The following is a 20,671-nucleotide window of genomic DNA, read 5'->3' on the forward strand; positions in this document are numbered from 1 at the left end:
TATCTAATAACCCTTCAGACTCCTGAATGACCTGGAGTTCATCCTGTTCCAGCTCCAACTCCTTAACGCGGTTTGTTAGAAGCCACAGCTGGATGCACTTCTCGCGGTTGTTGTCATGGTCGGGGATACTGGAGGTCTCCCTGCCTTCACACATCCCGCAAGAGGAGCATTGTACTATTCTGCCTGGCGTTTCCACTGTCCTAGCTGAGCAGATAAAGAAGGAAAGGAAAACGAGCTTTTCTTTTCTTTGCTTTCTCTGAGTGAAACCTCTCTCCGCTGAAGCCTCAAAGAGCTAAAGCCTTAAGATCACAACTCTGATTACGTCCACTCAATTGATGGCTTGTCCCTGCCTTCCTTTAATTTGCTCTTACTAATCAATCCCAAATACCGATTGGCCGCTGGTCAAAGCTCTATTATGCTGCTGCGAACTGCCCTTGCCTTTTATCCTTGTGCAATTGACCTGTTTGAAGTCCCCTCCTCGCCAAACTTCCAATGTCCAGATTGGCTGCTGGTCAAAGCTTCTCACTATCTTCCATTTCTACACCCCTCTTAATTTGTTTAAATCGGTCAGGTCATTTTGCAACCTTTTCTGCTCTTAAGAAAACACATGGAACTTATCCGGTCTCCCCTCACAGCAGAAGTTCTCTGTCGCATAATTCATTGCCAATACCCTCTCCATTACAGTCACATTCTTCCTATAACATGACGATCAACTGCGGCCTGAACATCTATTCTCACCACTTTCTGTTAGACAGAACCAGAATATATCTCCTCTGGCTCTCTTTTCATTATTTGGTTACAGATGTCCAATAACCTTGCACTTGTGATGATACAGCCAATGTTTCCTCAGTGTAACTGTGAAAGATTGGTGGCATGGAGTACAGCATCAGCTGTTCATTTAAAAAAAAAGTTTACTAAAAGATCAGCTTGAGATGAGATAGTCTGGGGAGGTGACTTCAAGGCAGCTTTCACATCTGATGATTAAGCTGGCTTATTTTAATCTTGATTGTGACATTATCTGAAACCTGCCTGCCCCACATTTCTCCCAGTTAATTGTATCAGTCCCACATTCCTTCGCTAGTGCTGGATCCTTTCCTTGACCTTTCATTCTGCTCCACTCTCTAGGTCAATGATGTCAACTTTGAAAACATGAGTAATGATGACGCTGTAAGGATTCTCCGGGAAATCGTCTCAAAGCCTGGGTATGTGAGATATTTAACCAACTTGTGTCTCAGAGACAAAAAGTAATTGGATTTACATAGTTGTGTTATTTAGATGTTCTATGGTGCTTTACATCCAATAAAGCAGAACCGTACTTGTAATGTAGAAAACCCAGCAAAACAACTGGCGTATTGCAATCAGCAGTTTCATATAGTGGCACAGGATCTAAAGAGAACACTGTTGCTTACCCACTCCAGGAAAACTGAGGTTCTGTAGTTCTACACCTCTGACTGTGTTTCTCAATGCCTTGCATTTCACTTTAATAGTACAGCTTGTCTACGATACCAGTGTTTCTACTGGAAAGCTAATTTCAGCACTGATACTTCAACAGTGCAATTCTCCCTGAGTAGCACACTTATAGTATCTGCCTGGAGCTCACTCATGTTGGTGAATCAGCACCACCCTAGCTGAAGAGTAAGCCCCATGGTTTACTTCAGAATCAGGTTTATTATTACTGATGTATGTTGTGAAATTTGTTGTTTTGTGGCAGTGGTACAGTGCACTACATAAAAAACCTATAAATTACGATAAGATATATAGTATATACTAAAAATTAAATTAAATTAATAGTGCAAACATGGTTTGATAGTGTTTATGTTTTGGTTCATTGTCCGTTCATGAACTCTGATGACAGCGGTAGCCGGAATGCACCCAGCACATCTTTAAGAAAAAAGCCAAAATAAGCAAGCTAATTAGTTAGGTGGGTAAAATCTTGAGTGTGTGCCATCAGTCTGCTGTACTTTTTCTGATGGTAGTAATGAGAAGCGAGCATAGCCTGGGAGATGTTCCATAATGATGGATATCGCCTTTTTGAAACATCGCCTTTTGAAGATGTCCTCAATGCTGAGGAGACTGGTGCCCACGATGGAACTGGCTAATTTTGCAACCCTCTGCAGCTTTTTCTCCAATCCTGTGCATTGGCCCCTCCATACCAGACGGTGATGTAACCAGTCAGAATGGTCTCCACTGTATGTCTGTACTTTTATGCAAGTGGGAAATGGACAAACTTTGATTTATGAGGTTTTGTTCCTGCTTAATGCCTCATCATCTCAGATTGGGACTGAGTGAGCATCTGCCAGCTCATTGCCCATCACTGTGTATCCTGGCACCAGGACATAATCCTGTGTGGATTCTGACCAAGAATTGGGGAAGGAATTATGGGTTTTTTAATCATAGTGAGAGAAAGCAGAGCATGTAGACAGGAAGTTATGGATACTGTACGATTGTGAGAGAAGACCATAAGATATAGGAGCAGAAGAAGGCCGTTCAGCCCACCAAGTCTGCTCTGCCGTTCAGTCATGGGCTGATCCAATTCTTCCAGTCATCCCCACTCCCCTGCCTTCTCCCCATACCCTTTGATGCCCTGGCTTATCAAGAACCTATCTATCTCTTTCTTAAATACGCCCAGTGACTTGGCCTCCACAGCCACTCGAGCAACAAATTCCACTGATTTACCACCCTCTAACTAAAGTAATTTTTCCACATCTTTGTTCTAAATGGACGTCCTTCGATCCTGAAGTCGTGCCCTCTTGTCCTAGATTCCCCTACCATGGGAAATAACTTTGCCATATCTAATCTGTTCAGGCCTTTTAACATATGGAATGTTTATGAGATTCCCTCCCCCCCCACCCCCCCATTCTCCTGAACTCCAGGGAATACAGCCCAAGAGCTGCCAGGCATTCCTCATACAGCAACCCTTCATTCCTGGAATCCTTCTCGTGAATCTTCTCTGAATCCTCTCAATGTCGGTGTATCCTTTCTAAAATAAGGAGCCCAAAACTGCACACAATACTCCAAGTATGGGCTCACGAGCGCCTTATAGAGCTTCAACATCACATCCCTGCTCTTACATTCTGTACCTCTAGAAATTAATGCCAACATTGCATTCGCCTTCTTCACAACCGACTCAACCAACATTGCATTTGCCTTCTGTGCCACTGACTCAAGACAGAATACATAGGAAGTTTTGATTAGCAAAAGAGCGATTAGCTTTTGGTGAAGTTTTGATTAAAGCCTGATCCAGGGTTTTGGATGAAAGCAACATGAGTCTGTATTAAATTGACTAATTTGAAGAATATTGGTATAAAGGCTGCAAGTGATCCTTGTAAGAGAAAATTAACCAAGAATATGATTGCAATTCATAATCTAGTGCCGCCTAGTAAAAAGAATGCTTCTCCATGTATGTGCAAACATGCTTCTATGTCCATGAGTACACTCTTCTTATCTGTATGGACGTGCATGTTGCTATTTCTATGTGTGCCCTCTGTGTGTATGAGTGTATACTTCAGAGAAAAGTATAGAACAAGCCAATATAGGACAGAGAGCTAATGGCTGACAAGTTCCCACCGTGGATACAGCAGATTCATCTAAATATGTTACTGTAGTTGACATCTAAGCTCAGTCCCACATTTTCCTGGTTCCATGTAGAATTCTGTGAAAAGCCCTGTCAGTGCTCGCTGTTCTGTTTGTTCTTTCTCTACCCTGATCTAGAAGGGATTTTGAAATTACTAACTCAGTTTCTGGGCCATTGTTGGTTACCCTTTGTTTGCCTAATTTTGGCATTGCCTGGTAATTGTTCCATTATGTTTGCCTTTCCAGACCCATCAGCTTAACAGTAGCCAAGTGCTGGGACCCCACCCCCAGGAATTATTTCACTATTCCAAGAAGTAAGTATCGCCTTCATCATTATGGAGTATTTATTGACCCGAGTCATACTGTTGGATGTGTCTCAGATCTGCATTTATTCCACTTTCTCTGGGTCTTTGACTGTGCTCACAGTGAGGTAGAATTAGCTTTTAACTTCTATTTTGTTATTTTTATTTTAAGAAGTATCTAAATTTTATAAAGATACCACTTTTCATTTAACATAAAAATATTGAAATTTGATTTGCATTCTATACTCCCTTTCTTTTCAATGCAAGTTTGTTTGTGCATGCCAATCCTTCCCATTTTCATTTTCTTTTCTTCCCTCCCATGCACCTCCATTCTTGCCTCCCTTACCTTCTGTCCTTGCCTCCCTTAGCCTCCGCCCTTGCTTCTATACTACAGCAGCAATGAATAGCAATGGGATGGCAATACTGCCTATTTCCCAAGATATATGAAATGTGTAACTATTTAGGAAAAGCAATAAGCCACCTGCCTCTGACTATCCCAACAGCTTCCCCTGGAGCTGAAGCAATGCAATGACATTTATCCTTGCATCATGGCCCTGACTTGTAATTTGAACTCTGGAATCTGAACAGTAGCTGAAAAGTGTCATTAGAAATGAGCATTTCAAGCTCTGCTGAATTTTCCTTCAGGCCCTGTTGCACAAGAATCTACTCTGCTCATAGTTTTGTCAAATTGTAATCTTCTGCTTGATGCAAATGTTTGTGCCTGAATGCAAAAATTGTCCAAATGATGACTGGAGACTGGCATTTGTCTTTCACAAATATCCACCTCTCCTTTCTGCAACTAAAACGGTGACTGCAGTAATACACGGTAGGTAAGAAAAGCCAGACAAGTTTAGAAGGGAGCCCCAACTTTTCTCTCATTAAGCCTTTCTCTGACACTTGCAAGTCCTCAAGTATTTGATTTTGTCTCTCTTCTCTTCCACTTGTACTTGTAGCAGAACCCGTGAGACCTATTGACCCAGCAGCCTGGATTACCCATACCACTGCCATGACGGGAACATTCCCCCGCTATGGTATGAGTCCCACCACCAGTGCCATCACCTCCACCAGCTCTTCACTAACCAGCTCCATTCCAGACTCAGAAAGTAAGTTGCATCTTGTGTATCCCTTAAATCTCAAGCTAGCTCATTCTATGTTCAGGAGTTGCAGGGTGAGCTGAGCAGAGGTGTGAGGCTGCTCAAGGTAGAGGGGAGGATTTGCTAAGTCTTATGTTGGTACGATAGATATTGTAGGAAGTTGAGTGTGAAGGTTTTTGACGCAGTGTATCAAGGTAACATTGTTATGGGATTGTCGAACCCTCTTGTCCTGCCTTTGTACATTTTCCTAAAGACTTGTTTTTCACTCTGGGAGGTAAGGCACTTCCCTGAGCTTCAGTATAAATATAAGTGATTTTACAGATGCTGAAAATCCAGAGTAACACACACAAAATGCAGGAGGAACTCAGCAGGTCAGGCAGCAACTATGGAGAGGATGAGTCCTGATGAAGGGTCTTGGCCTGAAAGATAGTTAAAGTCTGTCCCAAGCCTTATAGGCTCATCAGGTCAGTGCTTATGCTGGTTTCCGTGTCGTGAAGCGACTGGAGTACAAGACTTCCCCCTCCACCCCCCCCCCCCCGCCCCCTGGATAGGACGCCAGTCCATCGCAAGATTCTTGGCCTGAAACATCAACTCTTTATTCCTCTCCATAGATGCTGCCTGACCTGCTGAGTTCCTCCTGCTTTTTGTGTGTGCTTCCATGAGCCTCGGGCCTGGAAGAAAACAAATCTCAGGGTTGTATATGGTGACATATATGTACTTTAATAATAAATTTGCTTTGAACTTTAGATCATTTTGGAACCACAGTTTGCACTGTTTGTACACAGAACAGGTGAGGATAATATATTAAAAAAACAGAGGGCAAGAAAACAGGTTTGTTTTAGGAAATACATTGACAGCTTTGTTTGACAAAGGGACCCAAAGAAGCTGACTTCTGCATTAAAGGAAGCAGGAATGCAAGAGAGCCTATCGATACCTGGGGCTCCAGAGCAGTTCATAGTTCATAAAAATATATTCAATAATGTATAAATTTTATTCAAAAATGTATAAAAGTTAAAGTTTTACTTGGACTTTTAGTCACCTTGCCTTCCTTTGGTTTGGCTCCATGTAGCTTGTCCTAGATTTCATGCCAAAGTGGGTTGTCAGATCATTACTTTTCCATGTACAATAGTCCTCATTTTAGGCAAGAATCAATATCAGGAGATGAAGTCAAGATAAAGATCAACCGTGATCTAATTCAAAGACAGAACAAAAAGTTCTTAAAGTGAGAATATACATAGTAACTCCTTGTCATCTTTAAACCCATTTCTTTCTCCCTACATTCCACTACTCTTGCTGCTCAGAAAGCATAGGCTAGACTAGAGCAGGTATCTTGGTATTTTGTTGATTAATCCTTTATTACCTGTTTGTTTGTTTAGAGTTTGAAGATTGGCCACTAACAGTTAAAAGTGAAATGCCAGTCATTGTCAAGGCAATGCAGTTATCTGACTCGGGACTGGAGATCCGTAACAGGCTATGGTTGAAGATCACAATTTCAAATGCAGTCATTGGTGAGTGTCACCACCTGTGGGGCCATTCCCACTCTTTACAATTTGAAGGATCTTGATTTCAATAATCATTCCTAAGGAATTGTGTGTCTTTGTCTTTACTGAGTTTTCTGTAGTTCTAAGAATTTTCTAATCAAATTAGAATTATTCATTCCCTATATTTCTTCTCATGAATCCTATTTCTTGCTCGCCTATTCTGTTAGGAATTCTACCCTTTCTAATCCTACTAACTATAATTCATTTAGTATCTAAAGGGTTTGCTATTATGAATTAGAAGCATGAATAGGGCTACTCAGCCCCTGAAGCCTAATAATCAGGTTTGTGTTCTGGTCTACTTGTGATAATCATTTACTTCCATACTTACCATGTATCTCTCTATCGCTGCCTTGAAGTTACTCAAACATCCTGCTTTAACCGCCTTTCAAGAAAGAAATTAAAATCTAATGACTTAAAAAAAAAATTACTTCATCCCTGTTTAAAGTGGGCAGCCCTTAGTTCTTAAACAGTGGCATCTCATTTTAGATCCTCTCACAAGAACAGCATCATTTCCACCTCAGGGTCTCGTGTTTCAGTCAAGTTCTGTTAGACATCTGAGTTGCAGAGAATACAAGCTAGTCGTTCCTCATTCAAGGGATTAGACTAAACTAATTTTAAATTGTTTCTAATGTATTAATAAAGTATTTTTACTCAAACAAGGAAACTAATCCTGTACACAATACTCTAGATTGGTTGCATCAGTTATACTATCTGTATAGCTGAAGCATAACGATTCTAATTTTGTATTCAATTTCTCTAGCAATGAACAATGATGTTCTGTTAATTTTCCTACTTCCATATTACACCCACAGGACATCTTTTGTAAAGCACATTATTGGGCACCCAGATCCTACTGCATCTCAGAGCTCTGGGCTCTCTCAGAATTTTCATGACATGCTGTCTTCTTTTTCTTGCCAAGATAGGCAATTTTGCATATTCAGAAATCATATGTCACATGCCAGATCTCTGTTCGCTTAACCTACCTGTGTCTTGTGCAGTGTTTACATTATTTCAGAAGCCCAAACAATTAATGCATTGAGGTCAAAACCCAACCAGTTTACTAAGATATTTTAGTGAAAGAAACCTGTCTTCCTTGCATATTTCTAGTCCTTATTTTGTTTTTCAAGAATATCTAGTAGGCTAACACAAGCACAGCTACCACTTGCTCAGGATGGAAGTTGTGATCTGCAGTCCTTGGCTTGGTTTGTACTGACAGCCACAGCAATTGGTTCTTTGAAGGCCTCTCTAGTCAAGCTGACTCATGTCCTGCACACAGGATGTTATGTCCTTTGCTTTTGGTTGGATTTATCCAAATATCTATTTACCTGTTAAATAAACATGATTAAGCATGCACAGCCCTCCAAGATAGAGAATTCAAAAGCTTCTTCAGCCCCTAAGTGAAGAAACTTCTCATTTCTTTCCTAAATGGTCTACCCCTTATTCTGAAACTCTTGATCTCTTTTCCTCCACGGCCCCTCTACGCCTACCACCTGTCTCGCAATCTTCAGCCAGGGGAAACAGCATACATGTGTCCAAGCAACACACACAAAATGCTGGAGGAACTCAGCAGGCCAGGAGGCATATATGGAAAAGAGTGCAGTTGACTCTTCAGCCTGAGACCCTTCAGCAGGACCCTCGTGCATGTGTCCAGTCTGTCAGACGTCTTCATAATTTTGTATGATATGATAAAATCTCCTCCCCTGCTTCCAATGGACATCTCTTGTTTTCCTTCAGGAGCTGATGTGGTTGACTGGCTTTACTCACGTGTGCAGGGATTTAAAGATCGCCGCGAAGCAAGGAAATACGCAAGCAGTATGCTGAAGCATGGCTACCTTAGGCATACAGTCAATAAAATTACATTCTCTGAGCAATGTTACTATGTCTTTGGAGACCTCAGTGCCAGTAAGTTCGATCTGTGTCCATAAGTTTTCCAGGGGAATGGTGTTTTGACCATAAAAGACAGATGCAGCAAGAGTTAAAATAGAATTCCCATTGACGCTTGTTTTAAACAGCATGTGTACTCAGTCATGCTGAAGCACTGTGCATGTTTCAGACTGGTTGCTTTAAAAAATCTAGAGGTGTAATAGATTTTAAGCAAGTGAAACACTAGGAAAAGGAGAGAGAAGAAGAACTAAATGAGGGGTCTTTGCAAGAGAAATGAAACGACAAAGAGGATGATGGTGTAAGGTAATAGATATGGTAACTGGAACAAGTAAACAAACAAAGCACAAATCCAGGCCAGGTGTAACGGCAACGGCAAAATCATTATTGGCACTATGTGAAGAAATAGAAGCAATTAACTCTGATACTATTGAACCTGTGAACTTGAAAGCAAAGAGACTGGGAATTTATTTGTGAAGCAGGATATTTTTTAAATACTATGGTACTAAAGGGAGGCATAACTCATGTCAATCACATTTTATGATTGGTAGCTTACAGACTTACTTATACAAGATGAAACAGTGGATCATACATTTACACTTGAGTAGTTTGCACAAGGTGGAAGCTTGCAGGGTGTGCTTCATCTGTCATGGTTTGTTCATTTGACAGCTCCCTTGTTAAATTAATCCGCAGCTACACAATTATGAATATATACCATAATCTGGGAAATATGATCTGAACAGCAGGATCAAGCCCTATGCAAAAGAAATAGGACTAAGAGCAGGGCATCCAGCCCTTCAGACCTGCTCTAGCCTTCATTACATTCATGACTGAACTTCTGCTTAATTCCCATGTTCTCGCACTATCCTTATGGCCCTTGATTTGTTAATATCCAGTAATCTATCCAACAATATTTCGACTGAGCCTTCACAGCCCTCAAGGTGGAGAATTTCAAAATTTCACCAAAGCCTCTTAGTGGGGAAACAATTGCTGCATGCCATTCCTACACATCCTAACCCCTTTGCCTACCCCCAGTTCTAGTTCCTCAGTCAGGAGAAGCATCTAGCTTGTCAGACCCCTTAAGATACTTTTTATATTTTGATAAAATTTCCTCTCACCCTTCAGAATTCAAGTATAGAATCCAATCTACTCAATCTCTTCATGTAGGGCAAATTTGCCGGTTGCAGAATTTATTGAATGAATCTTTGCTGCACTCCCTCTACAGTGCTTGTAATGCATAAAAGAAGTCTGCCTCGTTGGAATTTAATGTTGCTACAGTGTGAGATGAAGTCATTGAAAAAGCTTTGTCATTTAACCAAAGAGTAAGCCCCATCCCCACCCCCAGTAAAAACCTTAAACTTCCACAGGAGTCTAATATTCATAAAGTATCCACAGACATAAGGGTTAAGAGGTCAGTTGGTCAAATGGGTGTAATTGGGTGATGTGGGCTCGTTGGGCTAGAAGGGCCTATATTTCTAAATGTAAATGTAAAATCAGAAGAGATGGCTAAAATGAATGCCGTTGAAATAAGTGAAGAAACAAAATGTGGCAAAACAAATCTGCTTCCATCATTATATAGAATCAATAAGCAGGGAAACAGACCCTTAGACCCATTGCCTCTTCATTTCCTCCTTTAAAAAATGACAGCGGTTAGAATCTGGGTGTGTTGATATCAGTGTCAAAATTTTATGACTTATGAAGGAATTTGTCTAATTTCTCTGTAATCTTTTCCTTTGTTGGTAGATATGGCTGGCTTGAGCTTAAATGAAGGTTCCAGTGGAACATCAGAGCATGACACTCTTGCACCTCTCCCACATCCAGCTTGTCCCTGGCAGCTGGCTCAGGGATTCCCATATCAGTATCCACTGCCTCAGTCATATTATCCTCCCACCTGCCAAGACTCTTCCCTGAGCTTTGGAAATGGCAGCGCTGGAAGCCAGCAGAGTGAAGGTAGGGTTGACGCAGACTTAACCACTGCTAAATATCATTCCACAAGAAGGTTCAGAGATTGTTACTGTATGAACTTTTCCCTCTCATGAACCAACTGGTGACTGTGTTGCTCCATGTGACTGATGCTCGTAATTTGATAGATTGAGCAATTTTACATAGATTTCAGTTCCAGTAACACTTCCATTCTGCAGTCATAATAAGATTTGGAAGGAGTGAGAAATACCAATGATTAATACTGTTTGTCAGCACCCTTGAACATAGAAAACCTCTGCACAAAATCACAGAAGAGGACGACAATGGAGGAGGTGGGGGATGGCAGGAGGGGTCAGTAGGTTGGTGCTGAGGGGTTTTGAGGGGATGGGAAGTGTAGGGTGTGTGACTGATGGGGTGGAAGAACAAAATGCGGTGACAAAGGAAGGAGGGAGGAATCCCACTATTTTGGTAACAGCACGCATGATTGAAACCTATTGATTATTGAAAGGCCGACATAGAGTGGAAGTGGAGGGAATGTTTCCTGAAGTGGGAGAGTCTAGGACTAGAGGGCACAGCCTCAGAATAGAGGGATGTCCATTTAAAATGGAGGTGAAGAGAAATTTCTTTAGCCGGGGCGGGGGGGTGGGGGGTGAATCTGTGGAATTCATTGCCACAGATGGGTGAGGAGGCTAAGTCAGGCAGGACAGTGGAGTTGAGAGGAATAGTGAATCAGCCATGACAGAATGGCAGAGCAGACTAATGGGCTGAGTGGCCTAATTAACAACCACACAATAAAGGTTTTTTAAAAAATTATTAAGCAGGTTTTCAAGTGCTTATCAGTTATTGAAAATTATTATCAGTTTGCTTCTGTCAAGTTTTCAAATTTCCAATGATCATAAAATCCTCCCTTCACTGACCCTGTGTGGACATTGACTCCCAGACCCTGTAGGGAGAGAGAGAGAGACAGCAAACGTCTTACTGAACATGGTCAGGAAAAAAACCTTTGGAAAAACGAGTTTGCTTCAAAAGGAAATAAGTAAAGTTGACAAGTTAATCTTCATAAAATGTTACACCCCTGTTCACCAAGTCCTCAGAAACCAGTGAAACCGACCAAAGTAAACAGACATCTGTAGACATTCTTTGTTTTTCTGAATTTGTTGTTAATTGGATCTTTTTCATTTTCTTCTACTTGCAACAGCAAGAGGGTCCTAATTGTGATGAGATTTAACTGCTGGCTATTCAACAACCCAGAGAAAGTAGCACTGCCCACAACTTCTTAACTTGTAACATTTACCATGTGAGGTTATTGGTATTTTTTTTGTAATTTTTGCAGGCAGCAAAAGCAGTGGATCCAGTCGGGCAGTAGGTGAGAGAAGAGGCTCAATGGGGAAGGAAAAGGAGCAGAAAACCGAGTCCAAGATGGTGGGGGTTGAGAGCGAACCAGACCGCATCACTGGAAGCATCGTGCTCTGTGAGCGGCCAGCAAGCCAGCTCAGTCACCACAGCCACTGCTCTCATGGACCTCCAGGTGTCCCACCAATCTACCAGCCCACAATCCAAAAATCAACTGGGCCTCCCGGAGCACCTCCTGTCCGGGATCTAGCATCTGTCCCCCCTGAGCTAATCGGTAGCAGGCAGTCCTTCCAAAAGGCCATGGGTAATCCATGTGAGTTCTTCATTGACATCATGTGACAGCACCGTCTTCTCGCACAAAACAACACTGAAATCTTTTGCACACAGCACTGTTTGTGACTCATCTCTAATGTTTCAGGAATCCCAGGCTTCTATTTCTCACCATGATTCAATTTCTCATCTGTCCTTGTTAATAGAAGTTTGAATTTGTTGGTTTTGGCAGATAATGGTGCCAAGCACTGCTTTGTGTTGGTGTGTTCCACGTTGGTGTGTTCCGTCATCAGCTTCTCTGTACACTGTAAAGAGATGATGAGGTTCTCCTGATCTAGACAGATGTTAATAGGACTATTTTGGCCCCTCTCTCACATAGGTTCTCACCACCCACTCATCTCTTTAGTGACAGGTACTCCATGTTAATGTGCTCCCTGGCTTCTCAATGTACTTTGTCTTATCCCTTTAGCAAGCACTTTTTCATTGTAAAGAAACGACACAGCACATACGCGCATGTCTCCTTTTCCAGCTTCGTGGTGCACAAGATAGCAGCCTTTCAAAAAGTGCCATGAGAAATTTCAAACAGATTAAAATGCAGGACTTGACGTTTAAGCAGCCCTTGCACTCTGCAACTATTTCTGCTGCAGTTTTAAGGGAAACTGTCCCCCCTGAGCTAATATACCTTGTGCATGTGATGTATTTTGGACATCTCCAGATTGTTTCACAGACTTTGGAATTTTGATCCTGAATTACACATGGTCTCATTGCCATTTAATCGGTTTTTGAAAGATTTATGTTCTGTCCAGAACAGCTGCTTATTATAAATGATTCTTTTTTTTGGGGGGGGGGGGTTTGCCACTCCCAACAATGAGACTGTCAGAAACCAAACTGCAATTGTGAGATGTTTTGGTTGTTTCTTCCCTCCCCCCACCTCCAAATTCCCCTTCTCCTTTGAAAATGTTGTTCTTACTGAGATTCAGTCATTTCTTCTCCTGGTGACTCATGCTGGATTATGGCCCTCATTTTCTCTCAGAGACTGGCTGTTCCTGATGTGCACATCTGCCTTTTATGTGACTATCCTTCAGGTACAGAGAGTGTCAGCGGATTCTTTAAAGGAAGAATCACATTCCTGCTCTCCAATTGCTAGACACCTCCCACCCCCACCAGCATGGCTAGCGAGATAAGTTTCAAAATCTTGCTCTTGGCATTTTACATGTGAACATACGAACATGCAGATTAGGAATAGGACTAGAAATGTTTTTCCCCTAACTCTGTTGTAAATTAGTGACTCTCTTTAAACAATGATCCATCATTTAAATCATCTCACAAAAGGAAAAATCCTCTTCACTTGCACTCTGTTTCAATCAAGTCTGCTCTCACATTTCTAAATACTGACCTTCCCTTCTCTTTTGAAAATGCTGACCTTTACTCAGACCCAAACATCTCTCCTGAATCTTTCTTTATAAGAAAACTTGCCCACTCAAGGTCTAATAATCCTTCCCTAATGATGTGAATGGTCACATTTTTTAATGAACTCCTTCCAACAAATTCACATCTTTCCTTTAACAGGGAGACATTTGTGGTTTTATCAATGCCTTTGTTTTACTGAGGTATAACCTCCTTACTTTAGTATTCAATTTCTCTACCCTTAAGCAATAGCATTGTGTTGTTAGCTTTCCTAATTGTTTGTTACCCTTTCATACTTGTCTTTGCACATCATGTACAAGGACACATGTAGCCCCTCACCAATTAGATTTTATAGAACATAGAATAGTACAGCACATTACAGGCCCTTTGGCCCACAATGTTGTGCCGATCTTCAAACCCTGCCTCCCATATAATCCCCCCCCACCTTAAATTCCTCTATATACCTGTCTAGTAGTCTCTTAAACTTCACTAGTGTATCTGCTTCCACCACTGACTCAGGCAGTGCATTCCACGCACCAACCACTCTCTGAGTGAAAAACCTTCCTCTAATATCCCCCTTGAACTTCCCTCCCCTTACCTTAAAGCCATGTCCTCTTGTACTGAGCAGTGTTGCCCTGGGGAAGAGGCACTGGCTGTCCATTCTGTCTATTCCTCTTAATATCTTGTACACCTCTATCATGTCTCCTTTCATCCTTCTTCTCTCCAAAGAGTAAAGCCCTAGCTCCCTTAATCTCTGATCATAATCCATACTCTCTAAACCAGGCAGCATCCTGATAAATCTCCTCTGTACCCTTTCCAATGCTTCCACATCCTTCCTATAGTGAGGCGACCAGAAGTGGACACAGTACTCCAAGTGTGGCCTAACTAGAGTTTTATACAGCTGCATCATTACATCACGACGCTTAAACTCTATCCCTCGACTTATGAAAGCTAACACCCCATAAGCTTTCTTAACTACCCTATCTACCTGTGAGGCAACTTTCAGGGATCTGTGGACATGTACCCCCCGATCCCTCTGCTCCTCCACACTACCAGGTATCCTGCCATTTACTTTGTACTCTGCCTTGGAGTTTGTCCTTCCAAAGTGTACCACCTCACACTTCTCTGGGTTGAACTCCATCTGCCACTTCTCAGCCCACTTCTGCATCCTATCAATGTCTCTCTGCAATCTTCGACAATCCTCTACACTATCTACAACACCACCAACCTTTGTGTCGTCTGCAAACTTGTCAACCCACCCTTCTACCCCCACATCCAGGTCGTTAATAAAAATCACAAAAAGTAGAGGTCCCAGAACAGATCCTTGTGGGACACCACTAGTCACAACCCTCCAATCTGAACGTACTCCCTCCACCATGACCCTCTGCCTTCTGCAGGCAAGCCAATTCTGAATCCACCTGGCCAAACTTCCCTGGATCCCATGCTCTCTGACTTTCTGAATAAGCCTACCATGTGGAACCTTGTCAAATGCCTTAGTAAAATCCATGTAGATCACATCCACTGCACTACCCTCATTTATATGCCTGGTCACCTCCTCAAAGAACTCTGAGGCTTGTTAGGCATGATCTGCCCTTCACAAAGCCATGCTGACTGTCCCTGATCTGACCATGATTCTCTAAATGCTCATAGATCCTATCTCTAAGAATCTTTACCAACAGCTTTCCCACCACAGACGTAAGGCTCACTGGTCTATAATTACCTGGACTATCCTACTACCTTTTTTGAACAAGGGGACCACATTTGCCTCCCTCCAATCCTCCGGTACCATTCCCGTGGACAACAAGGACATAAAGATCCTAGCCAGAGGTTCAGCAATCTCTTTGCTTGCCTCGTGGAGCAGCCTGGGGAATATTCCGTCAGGCCTCGGGGACTTATCGGTCCTAATGTATTTTAACAACTCCAACCCCTCCTCTCCCTTAATATTAACATGCTCCAGAACATCAACCTCACTCATATTGTCCTCACCGTCATCAAGTTCCCTCTCAGTGGTGAATACCAAAGAGAAGTATTCATTGAGGACCTCACTCACTTCCACAGCCTCCAGCCATATCTTCCCACTTTTATCTCAATCGGTCCTACGTCCACTCCTGTCATCCTTTTGTTCTTCACATAATTGAAGAAGGGGTTTTCCTTTACCCTACTCGCCAAGGCCTTCTCATGCCCCCTTCTTGCTTTTCTCAGCCCCTTCTTAAGCTCCTTTCTTACTACCCTATATTCCTCAATAGACCCATCTGATCCTTGCTTCCTAAACCTCGTGTATGCTGCCTTCTTCCACCTGACTAGATTTTCCACCTCACTTGTCACCCATGGTTCCTTCACCCTACCATTCTTTATCTTCCTCACTGGGACAAATTTATCCCTAACATCCTGCAAGATATCCCTAAACATCAACCACATGTCCATAGTACATTTCCCTGCAAAAACATCATCCCAATTCACACCTGCAAGTTCTAGCCTTATAGCCTCATAATTTGCCCTTCCCCAATTAAAAATTTTCCTGTCCTCTCTGATTCTATCCTTTTTCACGATAATGCTAAAGGCCAGGGAGCGGTGATCACTGTCTCCCAGATGCTCACCCACTGACTAATCTGTGACCTGACCCGGTTCGTTACCTAATACTAGATCTAGTATGGCATTCCTCCTAGTCGGCCTGTCAACATACTATGACAGGAATCCATCCTGGACACACTTAATAAACTCTGCCCCATCTAAACCCTTGGAACTAATCAAGTGCCAATCAATAGCAGGGAAGTTAAAGTTACCCATGGTAACAACCCTGTTATTTTTGCACCTTTCCAAAATCTGCCTCCCAATCTGCTCCTCGGTATCTGTGCCGCTACCAGGGGGCCTATAGAATACCCCCAGTAGAGTAACTGCTCCCTTCCTGTTCCTGACTTCCATCCATACTGACTCAAAAGAGGATCCTGCTACATTACCCACCCTTTCTGCAGCTGTAATAGTATCCCTGACCAGTAATGCCACCCCTCCTCCCCTTTTTCCCCCCTCTCTATCCCTTTTAAAGCACTGAAATCCAGGAATATTGAGAATCCATTCCTGCCCTGGTGCCAGCCAAGTCTCCGTAATGGCCACTACATCATAATTCCATGTATGTATCCAAGCTCTCAGTTCATCACCTTTGTTCCTGATGCTTCTTGCATTGAAGTACACACACTTTAGCCCTTCTGCCTTACTACCTTTACACTCTTTATTCTGCTTCTCTTTCCTCAAAGCCTCTCTATTTATTGGATCTGGCTTTACTCCATGCACTTCTTTCACTGCTCTATCACTCTGGGTCCCATCCCACTTGCAAATTAGTTTAAACCCTCCCGAACCATGCTAGCAAACCTACCAGCAAGGATATTGCTCCCCCTCGAGTTCAGGTGCAACCCATCTAATCTGTACAGGTCCCACCTTCCCCAGAAGACATCCCAATGGTCCAAAAATCTAAAACCTTGCCCCCTGCACCAACTCCTCAGCCACACATTCAACTGCCATCTCCTCCAATTCTTACTATCACTATCACGTAGTACTGGCAGCAATCCTGAGAACGCCACCCTTGAGGTCCTGGTCTTCAGCCTTCTACCTAGTTCCCGAAACTCACACTTCAGGACCTCATCCCTCTTCCTGCCTACGTCGTTGGTCCCAACATGTATCACAACTTCTGGTTGCTTTCCCTCTCGGACCAGGATGTCATGCACCCGGTCAGAGATATCCCAGACCCTGGCACCCGGGAGGCAACAAACCATACAGGTTTCCTTCTCACGTCCACAAAATCTCCTGTCTGCTCCCCTGACTATAGAGTCTCCAATGACAATTTTGTTTGATTTTTCCTATTAAGAGGATGTAATTAAGCTTCATAAGGATATTGCCTGGACTGGAGGGTTGGAGTTGTAAGGAATAACAGAATAAGCTTGGTCTGTTCTCTCTGGAACAAAGAAGTATAAAAGGTCTGTGAGAGGCATCAATGGGCTAGGAGCCAAGTATCTGTTTTCTATAGTGGGGATATTCAAAACTAGAAAACAGCTTTAAGACAAAAAAAGTAGTTTGGTATCTGGAAAGAGCTGCTAGAGAAGGTTGTGGCGGAGATAGGAGCAAATGGGATTGGTACAGATGCTCGGCATATACACAATAGGCCTAAGGGCCTATCCTATGCTGTAGAACTCTGACTCTAAAGGATAGTTTCATATTTTTGCACATTATATTCCATTTGCCAAATCCTTATTGACTCGCTTAACCTATCTATACTGGCAGCCTCCTTATGCCTTCTCTCGCTTACTTTCCTCCTTATCTTTGTGTCATCAGCAAATTTAACATGTACCTTTGGTGCCTTCATCTAAGTCATTTATATAAACTGTAAACACAAAAAGCTGAGGCTCTAACACAGATCTCTGCTGCACCTCTATTAACCAAGTAGTCATCAGTCTATACAATGAATTTTTATATTCTACAATTCTGCCATTCTTTGCCAATCCTGCCATAACACCCTCTCCCTAACCTGCCCAGCTTTCTCAATACCTCTTCTTAAAGCGAGAATGCATGCAAATGCACTACACTGGGGAATGTATCCCTCTTTCTAAGGGAATAATACTAGAATGGGAAACCTGAAAAAACAGGCATAAAAGCCAGGGGTTTTGTGTGTAATGATAGTTTCCTTTTATTTCAGAGAATGAGGAAATGGTGCAGTGCAGAGAGTCATATTCAATTCCATCAGGTCTAAATACAGCCTCAGTCAGAGCATCAAAGTGTGAAGGGAACTGGATTAATCTTATATTCTGGTTGTAGCCCTATTCCTTGGCACACATCAGTGCACAGGTGAGTGTGAATGCTGTTACATTTGCACAAACAGCAACATTCCAGGACTCTGAAACATTCTTTGAAGAAAATAAATATATCAAAGCTTGTTAAGATTTCAATCTTAGCATCTAGTCACACAGAAGCAGCTTCAAGCATTGCTTCATTTAAGGCCATCCTGTGGGCATCTCGAGGCAAGAGCTCGGAGGAATGAAAGATCAAGCAAGGTCGGCAGAAAACAAAGCCCAGTCTTTGAACATTGGCACAAGTTGATCCAGCACTTAGACTTTGGATTGTAATAATGAAAATGATGCAGATATATTGAAGAGTTCAAGAATAGTAATCAAAATTAAGTGAGGAAATGTAAAAAATGTACAGTAGAAGATTAAATTTTATTAAATTAATTATTGTAACTATTCTGTAGCTCCAACTCAATGAAAGGTTCTGCCCAACCTTTCAGTTTTTGGAAGCTGTCATTATGTGTACCAGTGTTGTAGATACTGTATTCAGTTCCTGTGTCTCAATAGTTAATATATCACTGCCTTGGTGTAAAGCTATTTTAAACACTAAAAATCACATTTTTCTTGTCTTACTTTGTTTTTGTGTTTTTTTCCCTCAGTTGTTGTGTTGTCAGTTTTATTTTACTGCTTTTGGAAAGAATATTTGATAGGATCATGAGAGTCCAGCTCCGTGAGATTGAAACCTATCTTGCAAACTCAACAGCAGTATTCCATGTTAATGACAGTTTATCTCACCCTTGGGATCATATTGTCAAGGGGTGGATGATAATGGAGGTGTTGATTATGTTAATATTGATACACAATGCATTATGTTTGGAGTAGTTTCTTTTTGCACTGTTCTGTTATATATGCTGAGAGTAGGGACAGAATGGACTGGATACCGAATACAGCTCCTTATAAACACTTCCTTCAAATATTTCCTAGTTAGGTACACTATTAACCAGGTTAAGAACAAAACACACACTGTCCTATGACACCTGTGGAGGAGCTCGGGGCAAATTGAACAGACACATTGTTATCTTCTTGATTATTCAATTTTGATATTATTTGTATTGTTGACTAATTTCTCTTTGCATCCATCTTGTGTATTAATGTAAACTTCACGGTCACTGAACTGCATGTCACCTAGAGCAATTACACTCTTCAGGGCACTGAAGTGCATCCATTTGAATAAGTTATGCTCCATAGTTAAATGGAAATAAAGCACCTGCAGTTTAATAAAGTATTCTGGCAGCCTGGCTGGCATGTGTAAGAGTGCGAGCAATTAGGGATGAGCATCCTGCCATAGTTATTGTTGGAACTGGTTTCTCGTCTGCTCTTCGCCAGGAGGCTGGGAGGAGAAAATAACAGATGCTATCAATTAAAGCCAAATAGCCAAAGGTTAGGTTATAGGTTGGATAACTAAGTTATGTTTTAGTATTCTTTCATGAAATGTGTCACTGCCAAAACCAACATCTAGTGCCCATCTTTAACTGCTCTCACAAAGGTTGACTGCAGCATTTCAATCTACGTGTTAAGGGTTTTTCTACAGTGCTGCTGGAGGTGGGCTGCGGAATTTTTATCCACCGGATTCTCCAACGTGTATATTTTCTACCATTTCAAAACATCCCCCAGATTCCACTACTTCATCAATACACGGGGAAATTTACAATGGCCAATCGGACTACTTTAGGATGTAGGAGGAAACTGGAGGAAATCCATGCAGTCACAGAGAGCGTGCTGACTCCACACAGACAGCACCCAAGGTCAGAACTGAAACTGGCACTCTGAGACGGTGGCTCTGTTAGCCAATCTTTTCCTATCCTGCTTGGATGTTTTTAAGGATTCTAGTTAAACCTGACTTTTCCATGTAATAGTTTTTCCAATTTTTGGAATAAGTCTCCAGATTTACTGAAGAGGAGATTGTTTCAGGGTTTTTAAATGGAATTTGATTTTCTTTGGAGTTACGTTGCAATTTGAACTTGTGTCTCCTGATTACCTGCCTGGTAACTATAGGTTAGCTTTGATTTGTTACTAGCAACGAAAACAAGGCATTCTCTTGTTTCAGCAATGGCATTTATTTGGAAGTACATGCATACTCTGTCATTCTGCATTCTGATCCGTTAATGAGTGGCGTGGGTAACTTAATAATCAACATGGCTCATTAATGTTGTTTATTTGGAAAGTTCAGAGCTATGTAAACATTGGCCTGGAAATTACTGTGCACTATTTTGACATTAAAACTGTTGTACACCATCCTAACTGTATTTGTGAAAGTCACAAAAAGACCAAAATTTGAAAGATGAGGTTCAGAGAAAATGTTTTAAGTTTCTGTGATGCCACACTAAATTGTTACTTTCAGCGGTGTTTGCCATCAGTTTTGCATGTTTTCTCAGAAGTTACAATGTAGTATTGGGTGTGTGATCTTTGCAGACAGCTTTTAAAAGGGGATCCCAGTGTAGGCAGCACCTTTCCAGCCACCAGGTGTTGTCAGTGAACAGATGGGAATGGGCTGG

At 42.0% G+C, this 20,671-nt stretch overlaps 1 protein-coding gene across 4 annotated transcripts in view; it reads left to right on the forward strand.

The window, feature by feature from the left end:
• LOC132382159 (segment polarity protein dishevelled homolog DVL-1-like) overlaps positions 1-18,745 on the forward strand; it is a 137,544-nt gene extending 118,799 nt beyond the window's left edge. For 2 of the 4 annotated variants that reach the window (XM_059952078.1, XM_059952081.1), the window contains 8 exons: positions 1,126-1,202; positions 3,820-3,887; positions 4,829-4,978; positions 6,346-6,477; positions 8,245-8,412; positions 10,135-10,341; positions 11,648-11,971; positions 18,029-18,745. In XM_059952078.1, coding sequence (XP_059808061.1) covers positions 1,126-1,202; positions 3,820-3,887; positions 4,829-4,978; positions 6,346-6,477; positions 8,245-8,412; positions 10,135-10,341; positions 11,648-11,971; positions 18,029-18,147 — 1,245 coding nt within the window. In that variant the 3' untranslated portion in view covers positions 18,148-18,745. Of the gene's footprint in view, positions 1-1,125; positions 1,203-3,819; positions 3,888-4,828; positions 4,979-6,345; positions 6,478-8,244; positions 8,413-10,134; positions 10,342-11,647 lie in introns of all 4 variants that reach the window. The other 2 variants (XM_059952080.1, XM_059952079.1) reach the window with 2 other exon arrangements.
• Positions 18,746-20,671: the final 1,926 nt, after the last annotated feature.

Source organism: Hypanus sabinus, chromosome 27, assembly GCF_030144855.1.
Source record: "Hypanus sabinus isolate sHypSab1 chromosome 27, sHypSab1.hap1, whole genome shotgun sequence".
Classification (NCBI taxonomy): domain Eukaryota; kingdom Metazoa; phylum Chordata; class Chondrichthyes; order Myliobatiformes; family Dasyatidae; genus Hypanus; species Hypanus sabinus.